Source organism: Ceratotherium simum, chromosome 5 (assembly GCF_057802395.1).
Source record: "Ceratotherium simum simum isolate JZ-2026a chromosome 5, ASM5780239v1, whole genome shotgun sequence".
Taxonomy (NCBI): domain Eukaryota; kingdom Metazoa; phylum Chordata; class Mammalia; order Perissodactyla; family Rhinocerotidae; genus Ceratotherium; species Ceratotherium simum.
Window position 1 is genome coordinate 82,830,439 of NC_141904.1, and position 18,419 is coordinate 82,848,857.

The 18,419-nt window shown below is 48.8% G+C and overlaps 1 protein-coding gene across 1 annotated transcript in view; it reads right to left on the reverse strand.

Moving 5' to 3' along the window:
- Positions 1-3,292: 3,292 nt before the first annotated feature.
- SRGAP3 (SLIT-ROBO Rho GTPase activating protein 3) overlaps positions 3,293-18,419 on the reverse strand; it is a 245,430-nt gene continuing 230,303 nt past the window's right edge. Inside the window, exons 19-22 of the mRNA XM_004443413.3 lie at positions 12,574-12,754; positions 11,100-11,249; positions 8,693-9,020; positions 3,293-4,447 (exon numbers count right to left, since the gene is read on the reverse strand). Of these exons, the coding sequence (XP_004443470.2) occupies positions 4,034-4,447; positions 8,693-9,020; positions 11,100-11,249; positions 12,574-12,754 (1,073 nt within the window). The 3' untranslated portion in view covers positions 3,293-4,033. The remainder of the gene's footprint in view (positions 4,448-8,692; positions 9,021-11,099; positions 11,250-12,573; positions 12,755-18,419) is intronic.

The window sequence follows — 18,419 nt, forward strand, 5'->3', positions numbered from 1 at the left end:
TATACCCAAAAAGGCACTCCAAGGGACTCCAACAGAGAAGAATGCCCCATGTAAAGGCCCTTCCCCACACTGGCTCCCCTTTGTGTACCACAAACCAGTTCCGAAGTGTTTATAAGGCAGATCTCTGAACTGCTGGTTCCAGCTGGTAGCCAAAGGATGGCTCCATTTCCCTGTGTCTCTTCCCACTTGGATTCTTCGTTGAATAGAAACCTTTCATCCCTTGGGAATCCATTTCTCTCCTGCCCCTTGGCCTGGTGACCTCAGAGAAAAGATTCCCAAGTCTAATTCCCAAGCTTACAATTCCCTCCAATTGTGCGCTCTGTCTGGGGTTCAAAAGGCGCTTCAAGGTGAGAAATCGTTAGCACTGAAAACAAGGAAAGGCAAGAATTTTTCATAGAATCCCACCGCTCAGAGCAGCTCTTTAAGAAGAACGGGGAATAAAGGGAGAGAGGGGGAGTGGAGTAGGAAGCACAATTGTTCTCAATTTTATCCGGGAAAGGTCTTTAGCGGCAGCTGGGCCCAGAGGCCCAGGAAACTAGACCAGAAATGAATTGTCTTTGGTCAGTTGTAAATGAACATCTTGCTGGTTCATTCCTAAAATAGACTGAACATTGGTTACATATAAAGACAAAAGGCTTGACCTCAGGGTAAGTTGAAGGTTAAGAAAAGAAAACATTCTGTGAAGCAAAAAAAAAAAAAAAAAAAAATGCCCGTTATCAACAAACTGATCAATACAGCTTTCAGTAATGGTGATGGACAAGTAGGTAAACACCACTGCCCCTTGTACAATTGGTTATATTGAAGACTACTAACTAGGTTACTACATTTCCCCCACACTCACTGTACAGTTAGGTTTCTGGTATCTGTTTTTTACATTGATCTATCTACTAGGTGCAAAGATTTGGTGAGTGGCATTGGCTATAATTTAATTATAGCCTTTTTAAAAATTACAGTTTCACATTTTAACAGTTACTTTCCAGCATTTAAGCAAATACAGCAATATATAGTGGACTAACACAGGCGGGAGTGAGGAAGAGAATGCCAATGCTCAGTGACTAGGGATGTGACCGGGCGCATGTGGAGGGTGACTGAGACATGCAGAGTACCAGATGAGGAAGTGGGGTGGGAGGTGTGTGTTGGGGGTGGCGCAGGAAAGGATTTTTCCATTTGGTTCTGCGTCAAGGCTCAGATTTGGGGCTGGATGAGTGGGGTGTGAGCTTCCCTACATGTGAACTCATCAGCTGGTTCACAATGGAAAAATAGGGGCTTAGAGAAAACACCTAAGGCTCTGCCTTCAGGTCATTCGGTGAAAGGCAGGTCCATTTTCAGTAAGGAAACATGAAGTTAGTCAATTCAGAGGAAAATCCACCTGGTCTGACTGGTGTTATGTATATCAGGCAACAGATTCGTCAACTCAGATTTTCACTTTTCCTCTGGCAGTCATGGCAGAGAAGGTCACATTTTGTGCAGGAGGCTACTGCATTTAAGGTCTGGGCGTATCTCTGGGGTAGAAATGCGATGTCTTGTGTCCTGGCTGGACAGCAGAGCATCCTTGCAAATAAATGACTTTACAAGCTTGACACAGCCCCCACTCTCAGCCATCTATTAACTCTTCGGCAAGTCACAGCACATCCCAAGGCCTTGCTTTCTCTCCTGAGCTGTAAAGTGGGGATATCTTTACATACGCCATGGCAGAGGGCTCCTAGCTGGTTCTGAGGCTCTTTCATTTCCAGGAGCTAAAGGAGAACGGTGGTTCTAGGCAAAACAAGTAAGGTCAAGTTTGTCATTGGCCTCTCCCTGGCAATCTCTTTCTGTGCCCTTTCTTGGTCCTTCCTTCTGCTGTGTGCTCTCAATGCCAGTCCTTCAGAGGAGGCAGAATGGCTCACCACTGCTACACACCCAGGTATTAGTGACTTAATAGGTCCCTCCCTCTGGGGTATGTTTACCTTTTTACAGACTACCAGAGGAGAGGACAAAACTTAATCCAATGGGTTGAAATGGTAATGATGGAATTTCAAGCATTAATAGATGATGTATCTGTAGGGCCAGGTTTCAGGGCTCTTATGAAGCTGGTAGGAAAATTCCACTGCTCACTTCTCAAATGCCATTAGAAAATTTCAAAAGTAAGGTCCTGGATGGATTTTGATCTAAAAGATTTACTTTACTAATAATAAAAAGAACAACAGTGTGGGCACACTGCTTTCCAGTTTACACAGCTCACACACTTAGATTTTATCTTTATTATCGTCATTTTATGGAGCAGGACACTGAGGCTCAGTGAGGTGGAATGACATGGCCAAAGTCCCACAGCACCTGCGTGAGGGGGACTGGGACTCAGACACAGAACTTTTGACTCCAAACCACAGCCATGGAGACACACTCAGAGGCCTCAAGAGAAAGAAAGAGATGAAGCTTGAGAACAATAGGGAGGAAACCCTTGGCTTGGCATGAGGGGGTGAGTAAAGGTGGTCCTGTTAGAATCTGATTCTCCTGTGTTCCATTATCCAGAAATAGCCCATCTCTGGAAAATGAAGAGATCAAAAGAGGAAGTAAAATGGAATCGAACAAGAGTTCCAGAAGGCCTTTTCCCAGCCAAGAGGCAAAAGCCTAGCTCATAATACTTGAAGATCATGCACCCCAATTCTATCACCATATTTTCAATTACATTAAATGCTCTGGAGGAGGTGGGTGAAAGGGAAGGGAAGGGAGAGAGGGAAGCTATTTCACTTGCATAAACTCAACTGAAGTGTTCTCTAGGACAGAAAGTGCCAAGGGTCACCCCTCCTGGGCCCCTGGCCTAAGCTGGGCACTTAAGGCTCGTGCGCTTCATGCAAGAGGGCGCCAGCCAAGCGCGTCACGGCCTGATTTTAAATTAAAATGATGTGACTCAAAGCCTCCTTGCCTGTTTAGTTCCAAATCTGACACAGTATAATTAGTAGAAAGAGGAAAAGAAAAAATTAAATATTTTGAAAATGGTATAGGTTAAACCTCTATAGTTACCACAGATTTATTCCTACAGCATTTCTACGTTCTGAAGTGTTCCACACCACTGTGTTGTTTTTTCCTTTTTCCCAACCACACATAATACTGTGCTACGATGGGGCTTAGGTTGTCACTATCCCCTTTTTCCATGTACAAACACAAGGATGCTGTGGTCAGGGGTCTTCTCGCCAATGTCCTCCCATGCCTTTGGGGGTACAGTTGGCCCTTGGCCTCTGGGTGGAAAGGCAGGGTCTCTGGGGTGGACAGGGTGGGGGGGTTCTGTGAAGGGTTCCCCACCTCTAGGAGCAGCCTGCTTGGGGTACCGCCTGCCCCACCCTTCCTTTAGGGGCAGACTGTCCTGGAAGGCCACGACTTCTGGAGACAGTGGGAGACTGTTTTTGTTTTTGTTTTTCTGCAGGTTAGTGGTATATTGCTTCATTCGCCGTTACTGTGGGCCTCTAAATTCTCCCAGAAAAGTCCCTGCAAAGCCCACCAAATAACTCAGCGGGAGATGTTTGGTGGCATGGGTCTGAGGTAAATCTAAGTTTCATAAAAAGAAAAAGGAGATCCTATATACATTTAGTATGTGTGTCCAGATCTAGTATATGTATATAGATGCATAAATATATATATACACACACCTACAGACACATACATACATACGTACGTGTATATATGCACACACACATATATATACACACGTATTTATGTATGTAGAGAGAATGTCGAGAGAATTTTCCAGTGATGATGTGTGGGCGAAGCCATTTAACATTTTGCCACAATCTTAGGCAACGCTCTGGTCGGGGCCGCTTGCTCCTGAGCTCCTCTGGGCGTCTGTTTACACTCGAGCTCTGTGGGATTCACATGGCTGAACGTGAGCTGCGGCTGGTGCCCGGGCCTCAGCTCTGCACACACACGCTCCCAGGCTGGCCTTCTGGTCCCTGCCTGACAAGGCCTGGAGCACTGGGAAGGACGTTCACTGAGGTCACAGAGGCCACCCTTGGCCATGGCGTGCCACAGTGGGCAGGGCGGTGCCGCCCCATCCTGCAGGTCACATGGTACCCGACTTGTCGGCTGAGCTGTTGGGGAACATCTTCTCGGTGGGCGTCACAGCTGGGCTGCCCACACCCGAGCTGCTGCTGCTGCTGGACCGATGCTGGACCACGGGCCGCACCGGCCGCATGGGGGGTGGGCGCAGCTGGGCGCTGGCCAGGCGGGCAGACAGGGCTGGCTTGAAGGTGGTCATCATTTCGGTGGAGGAGCTGCTGCTGCGGCGCATGGCGGCGTCGGGGTCGCGGATGACAATGGTGTGCAGGGGGCTGGCGGGCTCTGAGCTGATGGGGCCTGGCGGGTTCTTCAGGGGCTCCAGGGTGTCCAGCACCACATCTGGCGCCTGCTTGACTGTGTTCTGCCTCTCGAGTTCCCGCAGCTCATGCAGAGCCGTGCTCATGGTCTTCTCGATGTCCTGGGGGCACAGAGAGCTCTGGTCAGCACAGAGTCTGGAGGCCTGGAGTCCAGTCCTTCCTCAGCTGCTGACCAGCTTGTGGGCTTCTTAGGGAGCTTTCCCCACTAGCCTTGGGGCTGGGATGGAGATTAAATCCCCCGGGTGTCTTATAACAAACTGGGAAAATCAATGTGGGTGTCGCCTGCACACTGCCTGCAGAGGAAGCAGACTTAATGAGGGCAGGTTAGACTAGTGGTTAAGAAGGCAGGCTCTGCAGTCAGACAGATGGGTTCAAATCCTGGCTCTGCCACGTCCGTACTATGTGACCTTGGGCAAGTTACCTCACCTCTCTGAGCCTCAGAATCCTCATTTCTAAATTACAGGTAAGTATACTACTCACCTCAGGGGGTTGGTGTGTGTATTAAGTGATATAGTCCCTGTGAAGAGCTTAGCATGGCACCTGGCACATAGTAAGTACTCACAAATAATAATGACAACAATGATGGCAACAGTAGCTAATACCGAGCACCAATTCAAGCCCTTCCCACTGATAGTTCATTTAATCCTCACACTTATATAGTAGGAACTACCATTATGTTCATTTCACACATGAGGAAATGCAAGCTCAGACTGGTTAAGTCACTTGCCCAAGGTCACACAGCTAGTTAGTAGCATAGCCCTAGTCTCAACCCAGGTGGCCTGGCTCCAGAGTTCATGCCCTTAACTATTATTATTTTTTATAAAAAAATCCTTGCCCATAGAAAATTATTTGGAGGTTATATATTGGAATGTTCACAATGTTCACCCCAGAATGATGGGAGTGTTGCTTTCTTCTCTGTATTATAATCAGAAAACTTTGTTTTTTAAAAAAATGGAAATTTTAAAAAGTAACAAAAATCCTCATCTGCCTACATAATCCCCAGGGATGTTGTAATATTTAAGAGCTCATCAGTGTGAGAGCACTTGGAATGACACAGAGAGAGATTACCGCAGGCCTAGGACCTCCGACGAGCAGAGGTGCTGCCCTGTCAGCCTGGGGCTCATCCTTCCATCCGGGCGGCTTCCCATGGCCTCTGTTCCCCCTCAAGCCAGGAGGGGGTGCTAGAGTCAGCATTGAACCCAGGAGCCCTTGGCTACAGCAAAGGGCCCCGATTTTTGAGTGTCAAGACCCCTCTGCCACTTGCTGGCTGTGTGAACTCGGGTAAGTCTCAGTCGCTCTGCGCCTTACTTTGTTCCTCTGTTGAATGCCCGCACGTTTACTGTGAAGATGGAATGAGATGATGGACACGATGAAGCTTTGTAAACTGCCAGACAGTGGTTTTCAAACTCCCTTTACCCTGAGGCCTCGGTTCACACAGGGCTTTACAGGGATGCCTCCACGTCAGACAGACGCAAGAGGGGCTGCTCAGGCTGAGCTGGGCCAGAGCCCACAGGCTTGGCCACTGAGGGGACAATGAGGGACACTGCTTAAAACCACTGCTGGAAGGTGCTGTGCACAACCTCAGTGACAATGATGACTATTAAGACACACTTGCTTTTCCGCCCTGAGGCAAATCTGGAACAACTGCAAGTCTGGTCAGACTGATGGCGTTGGATCCTGGAGCTGCCCTGGCTGCACCCAAGTCCTCTTTCACCTTCTCTCCTCCCCCTGTCTACAGACGGCCTCCTGCCTGCCCTGGGCCCCCACAACAGGCTCCAATCTGGCCACAGTCAGAGTCCCAACCTATCCTTTTTGCTTTGTTAAGAGACTAATGATAATTAGCCAATGGCTAATCTTAGCTTTTATGCTTCCCCATGACATCTTATCCTTTGCCCCATAACACTGGCTACTTTGAGAAGGGGCCTTTTGTGCCTTTATCCAAAAGGACTAGCTGTGTGGGGTTTTCTGCATGACGGGAGAGATGGCAGTCCTCTCCCCATCTTTGCTATATCGCAACCCTGCAGTGAGAAAGCCTGCTTTCCACACTCCACTCTGCTTAAATGAAGTCCCCTGTTGACATCACTGCTCTCTCCACTGTACTCCAGCGTGAGCTGGAAGGTAAAAATTTAATAAATAAAATGGAATTTTCACCCCTCCACCACCATTGCCCCCCCCCGCCCCCCCGGCAGAGTGTAAGTCAGAAAGACAGAAAGCTCAGAGAAAGATCAGCTGAGTAGTTTAGTCATGAGCCTTGCATTAGTCTGAGAGGTGATGCTGGAACCTCCAGCACGCTGCGGGGAGGATGGACAGCATGGGGAATGGATCACTTTTCACCTCCTTCCAAATTAGATCTTCCCACTCTGGAGGGCAGTGTTACAGGTTCCCCAAACAGCCTCTTTAACTGGGTTCAAATCTAAATCCTAAAGGATATTTTGATACCAAAGGATTTCCGGTAACTGCATCTCCTACTCAGGATTCTCCACGCCACCGTTCCCCTGGGAGGTCTGCAAAGTCAAGCGCTCATCAGAGCCGATGCTGAGCAGGTTGGAGGCTGTCCAGTGTCCCCTTGGCTATTTACATGTTGTTAACCATGCTTTCCCATTTCACCTCTGTCAGTGAAGGAGCTCTTGAATGGCAGCTATCAAATTGGACAGTTTGTAGGTATCTTTGCGAAGGGAAAATGCATGCAGCATTCCCCAAGTGTTTTCTTTGGCCTGGTCTTGCAAAACGCTCTGTGAATAAAGGTCAAAGAAGTCTGGGAGATGGGATGTGCTCTTGTCCTCTTTCTTGGAGATTCACAATACACATCAATATATTTAAAGGTTCTAAACGTCTTGCAGACAAGCCATTCGACTTTGTCAGACCAACATTCCCAAAACTTTCTTGACCACACAACTCATTTTTTCCCCATTAACATCCCATGGAACTAGTCTGCTGTGGGAACTACTTGTGGAAACACTGGCCTGGACTGTATTTGATTCTTTACGTAAAGGGCTCTGGGCCAGGCCTCAGGTAGCTCACTCCCCATCATGGCCCACGGGAGAGCTTGCAGGTGATAGCAGATGCTAGGGTGATGCTTCCCAAGAAGATGGCCTTCAAGAATGGAATGACCAGCAGGTTGCCTGGCTGGGACCCATGCCAAGGCACTGATCTTCAGGGATCCCTTGGGAGTGGGCGTCAGGACATGGGCCAAGACAGATCCTGCAGGTGTGAACAGGAGCTGTAATTGCTGGGGGAGTTGCTCCTGTGTTGATATTCCCTTGGAGACATTCCTGGCCTCCTCTAGAACACAGCCCCCAAGCTCACAACTTTTCTTCTTCCCCTTGTGACCAGGGATTCAAATGCCACTCTCCACAATAGAATCCTCACAGCTAGGAATGTTCTGGTTGTGTCTTTTACCTGAAGTGGGAGATAACACTGGGGAGGGGGTACATAATGGGCCCCCACCCCAAATTCCAGAAAGAAAAAAATGGAAACTTTTGAAAATGTGATAGAACTGTCAAAAACACATGAAACCAGTTATGCAATTTGACAAGTTTGTTAATTGCATTAACAATTCAAACAAATTGCTTCATAACAATTTGTTAAAGAAATTTGGTCGGTTGGCTTGGCAAGTGTAAAAATCACAGATTTCTCATTCAAATTTTTAAAACTTTAGAAAACAAAGAACTCTAAGCACTTTAGGACAGCCTGGAACAGTCTTCCCTTCCAGCTTCAGCTGTTTAGTCCCATCCATCCTTTGGATGTCAGGTCCTATCCTCCCCAGGAAAGTCTCTTCCTGCCTACGTGCAATCTCCACATTTTAGACTCTCAAAATCCTGTGTACCACTCCTCCTAGACACCCGACCCAACTGCCATTTCACAGCTGTGTGTGTGTCACTGGTCGACGTCCCTGTCTTCTCTAAACTGAAAGCTCCACCTGGGCAGGGCCTGGGTCCATTTTAGGTCATCATTGTACCCTCAGTGCCTAGCACAGGGATTGTCACATAACAGATGCCCATCAATATCTGTCAATGAATGAATGAATGAATGAATAGATGAATGAATGAATAACTCAATCGTGCCATCTTGTGGAGACCCCTGCCATTACCGCATCCGCATCATCTGTCTCCCGGTAGGCAGGAATGCCCCCTCCAGCCCTGGCGACTGCGGGGTTTTCAGTCTTTACAGGATCCCTAGCCAGCCGCTGCACCCATCCAGCTTCCGTTCCTCAAAGGGAGGGGGGCAGGGGGGCGGGAAGCCAGCTCACTACCCCTCTTGTGTTCTGGCTTAGCCTTGAGCCTGGCATGAAAGGCAAAGTGGCTCCCCACCCCACTGCCCCTGTGGGGGTCTGGGCTGGCCCTTACTTCTGCCAGGGCCTCAGCCTCCAGGGACTTGTGGTCCCCCAGGCTGCTGTGCCTGGTGGAGCCGCACGTCGACCTCGTCGAGTGCCCTTCAGAGAGCGCCTTCTTGTCAGCGTAGTTGATGCTGCCGGCGCTCCCGAACGTCGCCATCCTCCGCTTCTCGGGGCTCTCGATCCTCCCCCGGGTGAGGGGAATTTTGTGGGGGCTGCTGGGGCAGGCGGCAGCCCGGGGCGGCGTGTCTATGCTGGGGCCCAGGCCCCGGGGCGGGCTGTGCGTGTCGCCCCCGCTTCGGCGCCTGGGGATGGCCGCTCCATCGGATCGTAACCGCACTCTGCAAAGGAGCCAGGGGGCAGGGGCATGGGGCAGAGGTCAACCCTGGCAAGTCTCAGAATGGGTCAGCCAACCCCCAGGCCACGCACTACACACTAGCCTAGGGAGCGGGTATAGTAAAGCCTCATTCAGCCAGACTCGGCAATTCTGCCAGGAAAGCACTGGCCAAGCGCGCAGCTCAGCGGCAGGGGGCAGTTGAATCTGTGCACAGGAAGGAATCAGGCGCTTTCTGCCTCCAGGCTGCAGATGGCGATGCTGATCACACAACAAATCTTATCTATATGTTAAGTCAAGGTGAGGAGGATTTCAACCTGGGAACGCTTGGGCGATGGTTAGCTGGGCTCATGATACGCTTTTAAGCAGTTCAGACATTTCCATGATTCTGAAGGGCTTCTAATTGGTCTGCAGCATTGAGGCTTGACTGTACCAGAAAGTTACCAGCTCCCTGCAAGCACAGGAGGGGCCCCCTGGTCACTGAACACAGTTCAGGTTGTCACCCACCCCCAGTCTCCCCAGCAGGGGGCTATTTCTATGAGGCTTTTCCAGATCTTGGAAAACCAGTCATTTGAGAGTAAAAATTGCATCACTGGACATGCCTTCCGTGCATTTGGTCACTTTCACCCCTCAGGGATGCTCTGGTGGAGTGAAAAGGGGACTGGAGTGTCTATCAGGAGGGCAAGTCCTCATCCTGTCTCTGTCACAGACTTTCCTGTATCTTCTTTCAGACTCATTTTATTAATCTGTTAAATGGGTATAACGGTCCTTGCCCACCTTTGAGGGAGGTTCAGTGGGTGTGAAAACACTTTGAAGACGAGAGGTTCTACCCACAGGAGACTCTGCTATATCCTATGGAGGTTACCAAAGATTCTAAGACACCTGTGAGGGGAGGGAAGGCTGGAAGAGGCGAGGGGGTGGGGAGGAGGGACAGAGTGGTTGTGGCCAGGGGACCAAGCTCAACGTGGTCAGCAGTGGTTCAGATCCTAGTGCCCCAGCCAAATTAAGCCCCACCTGTGGGTACCCCATCAGGACCAAAGCATAGGTGTTGGAGAGGAAGAGGTACTGAGAAAGGAAAAATAGGAAGAAGGTAGATGAGGGCGGGAAGAGGGAGAGGAAAGCGAGGCAGGAGAAGATATGGCCCCCAGAAGTCAAGGGACCGTGACTTTGTCATCTACCTAAGCCAACCTTCCACTTTCTCCCCAATTCTATCATCTATGGCCGCGCCCTGAACTGAGCAGAATATGGTGAAAAGAGGCATCAGGACTTCCGCTGAAATAACTTCATAAGCGTATGTTCCCATCACCACTGATGTCTTTGGCTCTATCTGCAAGGACCCGTATGTGTGGGTTGATCCCATGACCTCTCCACCAGAAAAACGGAGAATATGACATTTTGAGAATCTGAGTAAGAATGGAGGGAGAAACTCAGCTTTTTTCTTTTTTTCTTTTCTTCTCTTTTCCTTACTTTATTGTTATTTTTCAAAAACCACATTCTACATACTACACTTGTATGCAGAAAGAGGAGCACCGCTCCTTGCCCGGCAGAAAGGTCATGTGACACAGCCCAGCCCACACACAGGAGTGGAGAAATCGGCACATGTGCTCCCACCAAATAGGGGGGTGAGTCGAGTGTCAGTTTCCCGCGCCCCCCGTGAGTGGGTGTGAGTTTTCTGTTTGTGTAGTGCACTTCAGGGAGTCTGTAGGCTCTAAGTTCTGAAATATAACAGCTTGGGTCTTCAACAGAAAGTGGAGGAGGTGTGAGAACTGGAGAGAGGTAGCAAAAATACTCGCCAATTTGTAACTCTCTCTCTCCCACTTATTATTATTATTTTAAATAGAAAGCACTGATTTGCCAATATATGTCCTTCCTCCTCCTTCTCTACCAGCGACCCCAAGTTGGATGGTTTTATACCTGGCATTCCTGGGTCACTTCCAGCCGGCCCACCCCAGTGTGCCCAATACCACACCTGTGTGGAACAAGGGGACACAACAGCCCCCCTCTCTCCCTCCTGCCCCCTTGCTTCTCCCAAACCAGACACGAAGGGCAGGGCACTAGCAGGAAAAAATGAAGCCGCATTTCCTACCGGCCCATCACCCCCCCAAAGCCGTAATCCGAGATGTGCTCCGTGGGGGACTGGAGGTCGTTTTTGGAGGAGGCCTTGTCATCCAGCAGAGGCCCACTGCTGGCTTCGCTGTCAGCCTTTTGGCTCAGGCTGTCCGAGAAGGCGTCGTCCCTGGGGAGAAGGACAGATGTGAATTGGGAGGGCTTTGCTCCGAGAACCCAGGATGTGCAGGGCTCCCTGAGACCTGCGTGAGGGGCCGGATCAACACACACCTTAGGGTTAATTTACACCCACAGCTTGGGGTGAGGGGATGAGCCACTTCCCACTTGGCACCTACCACCATGCATGCCCACCGCCACGCTCCTCGGTCAGTTTCTCCAGCGGGAGACCCTCTTCTGTGCCACCACCCCCATGCCAACTTTCTCCTTTCCCCTAGGCTAGGCTGGTCCTCTCTCCCAGGCTGCTCCAGGCTAGGACAAGCTAAATGCTGCAGGGTGTGTTGGAGAAATGCGGGGAGGAGCCTGCAAGCTGAGCACTGAGCACAGTCTCCAAATGGCTCCAAGAGAAGCCGTTTAGGTCTAAGCAAGGGAGAAATAAGGTGCCCACCTCCCTCACCTCCTCACCCAGGGTGTGGGACAATTCTGAGGTGGCTCGAGCTTGTTGGGGGTCCCTGCCAGCCTCCTCCCACTGTCCTCTCCCTTCTAGTGCCCTGTCCCTGTCCTCAGAGGCCTGGGGACATCAGAGGGCTGCTGAGGGCCCTCCACTGTGGCATTCCTCTTGGGGTTTGTGTTGCCCTGGACTTTTCTCTGGCTTTATACCACCCTCTACCATCAAAACTTATGCTTTTGGTCCCCTTCCCTTGAGGTCCAGCTAGTGGCTGCTTCCTCAATAAATCGGCTCCATCTGAGCCTGACCAGAGCTTGAAGGGAGTGTGTGTGCAGGAACCTTCAATGGCTTTCAGAGAACGGAAGGGGCAGATGTTCTGGGTCTTCCAGTAGGACTAGGTATTTGGGATGCAGGGCTATTTTAATGCCTAAAATTATTATTTTTTAAAAATAATATCCTATGAAGTGGAAATGAGGGGATGATTGTTTCTGCCCATCCCTGGAGAAAGCCACTGTGGGGGTAGAGATTGGTGGGCAGCTAAGGGGACGGTGGGCTGGCTACTGGCTGGAAGGCCCAGGAGAGTGGAGGTATATGGCAAGATCCACTGGACGCTGGGAACCACGGCCGGTGATGAATGCCCTGGAGCTGTCAGAGGGTCAGGATGGTGGGCCAAGGGCACCAGGTGCTGTCTCTGCATACTCTGAAGGATGAGCAATTTGCTCATTTGTTAAGTGGATCACCACTTAAGGGGAAGTTAGAAATAACCTATTCTTCCAGAAGGCCAACTGTATCAGGGAGAGCAAATCACTGGCATTCCCTTCTTGTGCCCATTCTAGACATCACTAATCAATTACAGCAATCTTCACAGAAGGTCCTGGCTCCCACTCACATGTCCTGTACGACTATGTACTGATGTGGGATGAGTCCATCCACGCCGTTGTGACGACCCTCCCACCAGTCCTCTGAGGCACGGTGGTACAGTAGCAGTGAGGCCCCCTTCTTGAAGGACAGCTCACGGGGGGACCGCCCCACGTAGTCAAACTTGGCGATGGCCTCGATCTGCTCCACTTCTGGAAGGAAAGCAAGGGAAAGAGCATCCATGAGGTCAGCAGAAGGGAAGCCCAGGAGCCTCGCTCACATGGCCCTGGCTTCCATGGAGAAAGACAGACAGCAAGCCTGGTGAGAACAGCATGGGCTGGGGCTCAGGACGCGGGGGTTCTAGGCTCAGACTGGCTCCTCACTCTGTGACCTCAGGCGGCCATCTAACTTCTCAAAATGTAAAGTGGGGGCTGACATACCACATCCCCATTTCCACTGTCCCTCTTGTTCTCTATTTTTAAAAACTTATTAAAACAATATTATAAGAAACTTCTTTTTCTTCTACCCCTTAATACAAGTTCTGTTTCCATTTTTCCATGAACCCTTTCCCTCTTTGTCCACTTATACTTTGAGTGGTTCTTACCTTTTGGGAGCTCAAACAGATGGTGTAAGTGGACTCCCACCCGCGCAAAATGTTGTTTACAATTTTTAAGGGTTCCCAGAACTCTTCAGAGCTCATTGTTATGGACTGAATTGTGTCCCCCACCAAGTCCCTATGTTGAAGCCCTAACCCCCAATGTGATGATGTTTGGAGATGAGGTGTTTAGGAAGTAACTGACGTTAAATGAGGTCATAAGGGTAGGGCCCTAATCTGATAGGACTACTGTCTCTCTAAGAAGAGGAAGAGACACTAGAGATCTCCCTTTCTCTCCCTGCATGCACACAGAGGAAAGGCCATGTGAGGACACAGTGGGAAGGCAGCTGTCTACAAGCCAGGAAGAGAGGCTTCACCAGAAACCCACCCTGATGGCACCCTGATCTTGGACTTCTAGCCTCCAGAACTGTGAGGAAATAAATTTCTGTTGTTGAAGCCCCCTAGTCTGTGGTGTTATGTTATGTTAGTCAGCTCTGGCTGACTAATTAAGTCCACACTCAGCTGTGGACTTAATTTTAGGGGAGAGAGAATTCTTATTGGGGCCAGAGCTCAAGCATCTCTCTTTGCACACACGCATTTACTCATCAAATCGGTACTCTTCTCTGGTCAGCGACAAGCCCTGGCCGGGTTAAGCAATGAGGATATGGCCCTTGCCCTTGAGGCACTTGTACTGCCCAGCTCTGTCACCTCTTGTCTGTGTGACCTCAGGCAGGTTACATAACCTCTGTACACCTCAGCTGCCTCTAGGAGTATTAAAAGATAATGCATGAAAGAAGGCATTACAAATGGCCAACAGGTACATGAATAGGTGCTCAACATCACTAATCTTCAGTGACATGCAAATCAAACCCACAAAGAGATACTGTTTCACACCCATTAGGATGGCTATTATCAAAAACACAAGAAATAACAAGTGTTGGAGAGGATGTGGAGAAGAGCGAACCCTTATGTACCATTGGTGGGAATGTAAATTAGTACAGCCACTATGGACTACAGTATGGTGGTTCCTGAAAAAATTAAAAATAGAACTACCATACGATCCAGCAATTCCACTTCTGGGTATTTATTACTATTTATTTCGCTTTGCAGGAAATGAAAACACTGACTTGAAAAGATATCTGCACCCCCCATGTTCATTATAGCATTATTTACAATAGCCAAGACACGGAAACAACCTAAGTGTCCATCGATGGATAAATGGATAAAGAAGATGTGGTTTATACACACACACACACACACACACACACACACACACAATGGAATACCATTTGCAACAATATCGATGGACCTTGAGGGCATTATGCTAAGTGAAATAAGTCAGACAGAGAAAGACAAATACTGTATGATCTCACTTATATGTGGAATCTAAAACAACAAAAACAAAAACAAACTGAACTCACAGAACAGATGGGTGGTTGCCAGAGGCAGGAGGGGGAGTGTGGGCAAAATGGGTGAAAGGAGTCAAAAGGTATAAACTTTCAGTTATAAGATAAGTAAGTCTTGGGGAGGTAATGTACAGACTACAGTTAATAATACTGTATTGCATATTTGAAAGTTGCTAAGAGAGTAGATCTTAAAAGTTTTCATCACAATAAAAAAATTTGTAACTGTGTTGTGACAGATGTTACCTAGACTTATTGTGGTGATCGTTTCACAATATATACAAATATCGAATCATCATGTTGTACACCTGGAACTTATATGTTATATGTCAATTATATCTCGATAGAAAAAGAAAGAAATATACTAGACTTCAATAGATTAAAAAAAAAAGATAATGCATGACAGTTCTCAGCATAGTACAGACACACGTTAGGTATTCAGTTGATAGTAGCTTTTATGATTATGATTATAATTACCAAGGGCTCTAGCCTATAGGGCAGGTCCAGACAAGAAACGTAAGCTGCAGAGAGTTTAAGTGGTTTGCCCAAGACCATACAGCCTGTAATGTTTGGGGAGGAGACTTTTTGTGGAGCAGGGGTTATGACTATGATTTATTTAACCTGTGTTATACTTCGTACCCTAAGAGGCTCCCATACTTGGTAGAAAACTGATCTGATTGTGTATAGGTATTAATGTATTTATATTTTAAAGCAAGCATAAAGATTAACATTATAAAAATAATCTATATATATATAAAATTCTAATAGAACAAAAGAGTAACAAAAGCGACCACTGCTTTCTCGAGCCTGCAGATACCTTCCATATGCTGAGCATCCATGGACTCTCTATGTGCTCCATTCCTTGTGGATTATCTCGTATCTGTCCATCCAGCCATCCATTGTCCATCATGGAGTTGAGGCCAGAACATCTGGCTTTACTGCTTTTTAGCTGTGTGACTCTGTGCTAGTTCTCCTTTCTAAGCCTCAGTTTCCTCATCTGTAAAGTGGGAATGATAATAGTACCTACCTTTTGGGTTGTTATGAGGATTCAATGAGTTACTGCACGTGAAATGTGTGCAACAGTCCTGGCACATAGTTAGCTCTATATGAGAATGAGTTGTTGTTACCAGAGCTGATGCACCTCTAAGGGCCATGGCAGCATGGCAAATCAAAGAGCAGAGGGAAGAAACTCCTTTGTTCATCTCCCCCACTAATCCCCACCATGGGCACACACTGGGGCTCCCTCTGTAAGCAGCTCGCTCAGGAAGACTGTGCTGGTGCCCAGGGAGATGCAGTGGCCTTTGGATGTATCCAGTCCTCACCCCTGGGCCACCCTCCTGTTGCGAGTGGGCCTCAGACAGTTCAGTCGGCTTTCCCCAGCTGGCTCCCTGACAAATGTCTCTACATGCTATTCTGGCACGGTTGAGGCAAAGTGACAGCACAGCTAAATGGGTCAAATTAACTCAGATCTTGACTCAGAGTCACCTTCTCATGTGGAGATCTCCATCCTTCTCTCTGCTGCATTTTTGAATCTCACGCCAGCCATGTGTAGCACTGCCTGGTAGCCTGTCGGCCTGCCTGGCTACAGAGACAGAAAGGCCAGAGGGTCTGCTAGGCCAGGAGCTGAACCAGAGGGCTGCATGCTCTCGGGGGTCTCACTGCAGGGGTTTCCTGTGAGCCCGACTCCCCACAGTGAGGAAGGAGCTGACCAAGCAGAGGTTTGCTCAGGCAAGGAGAAGCACGGAGGGGCTGCCTCGGGCTTCTAGCTTCTGCCTTTCCCATCGCCAGAGCCTGCAGCAGTCACTGGCGGTAGCCTGGAGTTGGGGAGTGGGGGACGAGGGGGAGTGGAAAATGTAAAGGGAAGAGGAGAAGAAAGCAGGAGGAGCAGAGCTGAGCTGCAAGCTGAGAGAGAGCACGTGTGCTTGCAGAGGCCATCACATAAGTGTGTGTGGTAGAAACAGTGAGGATAGCTACCATTTATTAGGAAGTCTATTATTCGAGTTTATCATACCCCAAATAGGATATGTGATTCTCCCCCTTATCACTCTCCCACACATCCTTCCCCAAGCTTACCTAATTCCCTCATCTTCCCCAGCTGTTTGCCCGCTCGCTCAGGCCAAAGCCCCGCTCTTGAGCATCACACTTCTAATCCATCCTTGGAACTGTCTCCTGAGTCTGACCAGTCTCATCACCTCCGCTGCCACAGCCCTGGTCCAGACCACTGCTGTCCCTCTACCTGGTTCCCTTGCTTTCATTTTTGCTTGGTAGAGCCATTTCTCCCCACAGCAGCCAGAGGGATCTTTTCACATAAATCAGACCATGAAACTCTCTTGTTCAAGTCCCTCTGAAGGCTTCCCATTGTGCTTGGAACAAAGCCCAAGTCTTCTCCTGGCTTCTGAGGCCAGTTGCAGAGCTAGGAAAGGATCGGAGGGGAGAGGCTGGAGGCAACAGCAGTTCAGAGGCTGTTACAATAGGCCAGGGCCTGACACGGAGATGAAAAGACATATTGGAGCTTTGCTTTTATTTCAGAATCTGAAGGCTGGATGTTTTACAAATCCCATACTCATTATCCTTCTCTACCCATCACCTGATAGGAAGTTCAATTGCCCCTTTCTAATGATGCCACACTAGAGAACACTTTTTTGGGTCACGATCTCTGCCTGTATGCAAGAGCAGATGGCTCCATTCCTATACACCTGAAACTTATATAATGTTACATGTCAACTATATCTCAATAAAAAAGAAAGAACTATACTAGACTTCAATAGATTAAAAAAAAAGACAATGCATGACAGTAGAGCAGATGGCTTCATTCCTCTTAACACCACCTCACTGTCCCCCTCCCCACCCCGCCCCACACTGTCTCTGGAGTGAGAATACTAATCTCATTAGGCCAGTTTATTAGAGGCCGTGGTCACCATGTTAAAGTTGGGAACATGGATGTTCTTCTCTCTCATCTTCCCTGCAACTAAAGTAGTGAAATAACCTAGGGCCTGTCCACAGGGTCCCTTTTTTCTCCTCTTCTCACTCATGATGTTGGGTTCTTTGATTGCCTTGGGCTGTGGCACCAGCTAGTATTCAGATTTAGATTTTGTTTAAGAGGAAAGGAGAGAGATCAACCTGGCATGGCAGTGTGAGGAGATCTGCTGACCCACTCCCCAGTGAAACTTGTGAAAAATACAAAAAATAAGCAAGCAACCAACAACTGAAAGCCTCTGGAAATGGTCCTAAGGGCAAACAGCAAATGAAGAAAGATCTATTCAAGAAAATGCATGAAAATTCAGTAAGAAAGGTGAGAGTCTGTGGAATTTGAACCAATTTGCTCCCTCCTTCCATCAGCCCCCTAAACTCAGGGCAGCACAGACTCTACTCCAGACCACTGCAGCTCAAAACATGGGGCTTCCTCTCCCTGCCAGCTCCCCAGCTTCCAGTTGAAGGGCTTTCTTCCTAGGAGGAGCAGGAGATTGGTGTTTCTCATCTTGCCTCAAGCTATCTGTTGCTGGGGCTGAGTCCCAGGTGAGTGCAGTAGAGAGGTGAGGGCTCCCTTCTTCCACCCAACCTCACTCATGAAATGGAAGTTCTACCTTGGGCACAGCACCACAGAGAAGATTGGGACCCTGATCTCCCTTGCCTCAGCTCATGGGGTGATGTTTCCGTGTGAGAAGAGGCAAGCTGAGAGGACTTTAGCCTGCTGCCTGCCCCTCCACAAAGCACTGAGCTCCCAGAATGGGGATGTCACTCAGAAGCCTGCCATTGTGCTCACCCCAACCTCCAGAACTCTATCTCAGAGACTCTGCCTGGGGGGAGACAGAGGCTGTAAAACAGCTGCCAATCTCTTCCCAAAGGAATTGACTTCATTTGCAACAGAGCTTGGAGAAG